The 2,436-nt window shown below is 32.1% G+C and overlaps 1 protein-coding gene across 1 annotated transcript; it reads left to right on the forward strand.

Moving 5' to 3' along the window:
• The first annotated feature begins 445 nt into the window (after positions 1-445).
• On the forward strand, positions 446-1,561 carry LOC123271377. The gene is made up of 2 exons (XM_044737685.1): positions 446-1,114; positions 1,471-1,561. The coding sequence occupies exon 1, from the start codon at positions 495-497 to the stop codon at positions 1,110-1,112; it is 618 nt and encodes a 205-aa protein (XP_044593620.1). The 5' UTR covers positions 446-494; the 3' UTR covers positions 1,113-1,114; positions 1,471-1,561.
• The last annotated feature ends 875 nt before the right edge of the window (positions 1,562-2,436 follow it).

Here is a 2,436-nt window from a genome sequence, read left to right on the forward strand (position 1 = left end):
CCATACTTCCCGTTTTGGAGTAGTTACGCTGGCAGGAAAATACAGCAAGAAAATTTTTGATTCATGCGTAAAATCTACATATTGTCAGAGTTGTGTTTTTGGAAGAAAAAAAAGATAGCGAACCTGAAGCTTATGAGGAATGGCTATCATTACACGAAGAAGAATGTGATGTCAATCATAAAGGATCTGCCTCAAAAATGGAAGTGGATAGTGTAAAAGACATGTTTGGTCGTTCCATTAGTAAATATGGTGTAAAATATACCCGCTATATTGGTGATGGTGATAGTGCTACCCACAAAGGACTTATAGATTTGAATCCTTATGATATTCCTGTTGCTAAATTGGAATGCTATCTACATGTGAAAAAAAGAATGGGAACACGTTGCCGAAATGTAAAGAAAACTAATAAGAATTTAGGATGAAAAAGTAAAACATCACAAAAGTTAACTGTAAATTTAATAAATAAACTCCAAAAATATTATGGTCTGGCAATTATGAGGAATCAAGATAATGTAGATGAAATGTATAAAGCAATCTGGGCAACATTTTATCATTTCTGTTCAACTGACAAAAACCCAAATCATAAAAATTGTCCAGAAGGCGCTGAAAGTTGGTGCGCTTATCGCCGCGCGGAAGCTGAAGGAATCACTAGTACATTTAAACACGATTACCTCCCACTGGATCCAGAAGTACAAAAAGCTATAAAACCTATTTATGAAGACTTATCTCGACATGAATTGCTTGATAGATGTAAAGGTAACAATACTCAAAACAACAATGAAAGCTACAACGGTTTACTTTGGCACTTTTCACCCAAGCATCTTCATAATGGCTTCAAAACTATTGAATTGTCAAATAATTTCGCAACTGCAATATTTAATGACGGTTATTCGTCAATTTTGAAGATGTTCAATCTAATGGGAGTGATAGTTGGACCTGCAGCAAGAGATTTTGCGGCTCTTAAGGACAACACGAGAATACGAATCGCTGATCATCGCCAAAGGGCTTCTTCAAAAGAAGGTCGATCCTCTCGAAGAAAAGCTTCTTCAGCTGAACAAGCCCTTTTCGAAGAAGAGGAAGGTGAATTATATGGCCCTGGAATAGCAGATTAGCTGTAAGTATGATTTTAAACCACTTATAACAGTGAAAACGATCATTTTATCTTTAAACGCGTTTTTCTCGAAACAGCATTTTCCGAATTTGCTGCAGTGATTACTCAAAAACAAATGATCCGATCACTATCGAATTTTTTTTACATGTTCTATATATAGTTCTCCGTACAATGACCTATCGATTTTTTGATCTGATCAAAAATCGAATTTTGGCAGGCCAAAAACGACCAAAATTTTGGGTAAAATTCGTCTATTTTTTTTAAAACGCCGCCATATTGTCAATTTTTGATTTTTTTTTTTATCGTAGGTCATTGTACAGACAATTTTATCTAGTTTAACGAGAATTTTTTTTTTTTAGATTTCATCCACGGAGAAGGCCGGAATCACTGCAGCAGTGAAGGACCTTTTTTTTTTCGCGCCGTTGGAGATCGACGATAACTTAAAAAATATTTAATTTTTTCTTCAAAAATTTCACTCTAAATTCTTAAAACATGTATAAATATATTCTTAAAATTTTGAAATAATTGATAAAGTATTTTCTTTAATAAAAATTCCCAAGAAACACCGTTTTTTTAGGCCGTTACACTAGTTGTGCCCCTTAATGATTACCTTACTACAAAACTACATCTAGGTCCCACCCCCGTAATCGACATTAATATGCACAGAAAAAAAGGTTCACTTGAGCCAATAAAATATTAATCTTTTAAATTATTTTCTTGAGCGAAGAAAATTTTTTTTTTTGGGACAAGAAATTTTATTTATTCCAAGAAAATGAATTTTCTTGCTTGAAGAAATATGTCTCTTGATCCAAGAATATTTATTCAAGTCAAGAAAATTTTCTTGTTTTGAGAAAATTCAGCTTCTTGATCTAAAAAATTAGGTTCTCCATAGAAGTAAATTCTTTTGTCTTGAGAAAATTTTTCTCTTGCTCCAAAATATTAAATATCTTGGTAGAAGTAAACTTTGTTGTCTTGAGAAAATTTTTCTCTTGCTCCAAAAAATTTCGTGTCTTAGTAGAAGTATATTTTTCATTTACATATTTATCGATTAATTTGTAAAATGGGAAGATTTAATAATATTAAACAATTTTTTTTCATCCAATATGTATAATTGCGCACTAAAATAATCTAAAACAGGTATCTAAGATTCAACAGTAAAATTATCTGAAGGTGAGAGAATTTATTTATCAGCTGAAGAAGGTAGCGCTGCTTCCCTGAAGTAATTTAATTACTCATGCCGAAACAGAAATTTCTCAGGACAAAAAAATTTTCTCTTGTTTGAAGTAAATGAATTTGTGTATTAAATAAAATAAACACTTGACTCA

This window comes from Cotesia glomerata, linkage group LG1 (genome assembly GCF_020080835.1).
Source record: "Cotesia glomerata isolate CgM1 linkage group LG1, MPM_Cglom_v2.3, whole genome shotgun sequence".
NCBI lineage: Eukaryota > Metazoa > Arthropoda > Insecta > Hymenoptera > Braconidae > Cotesia > Cotesia glomerata.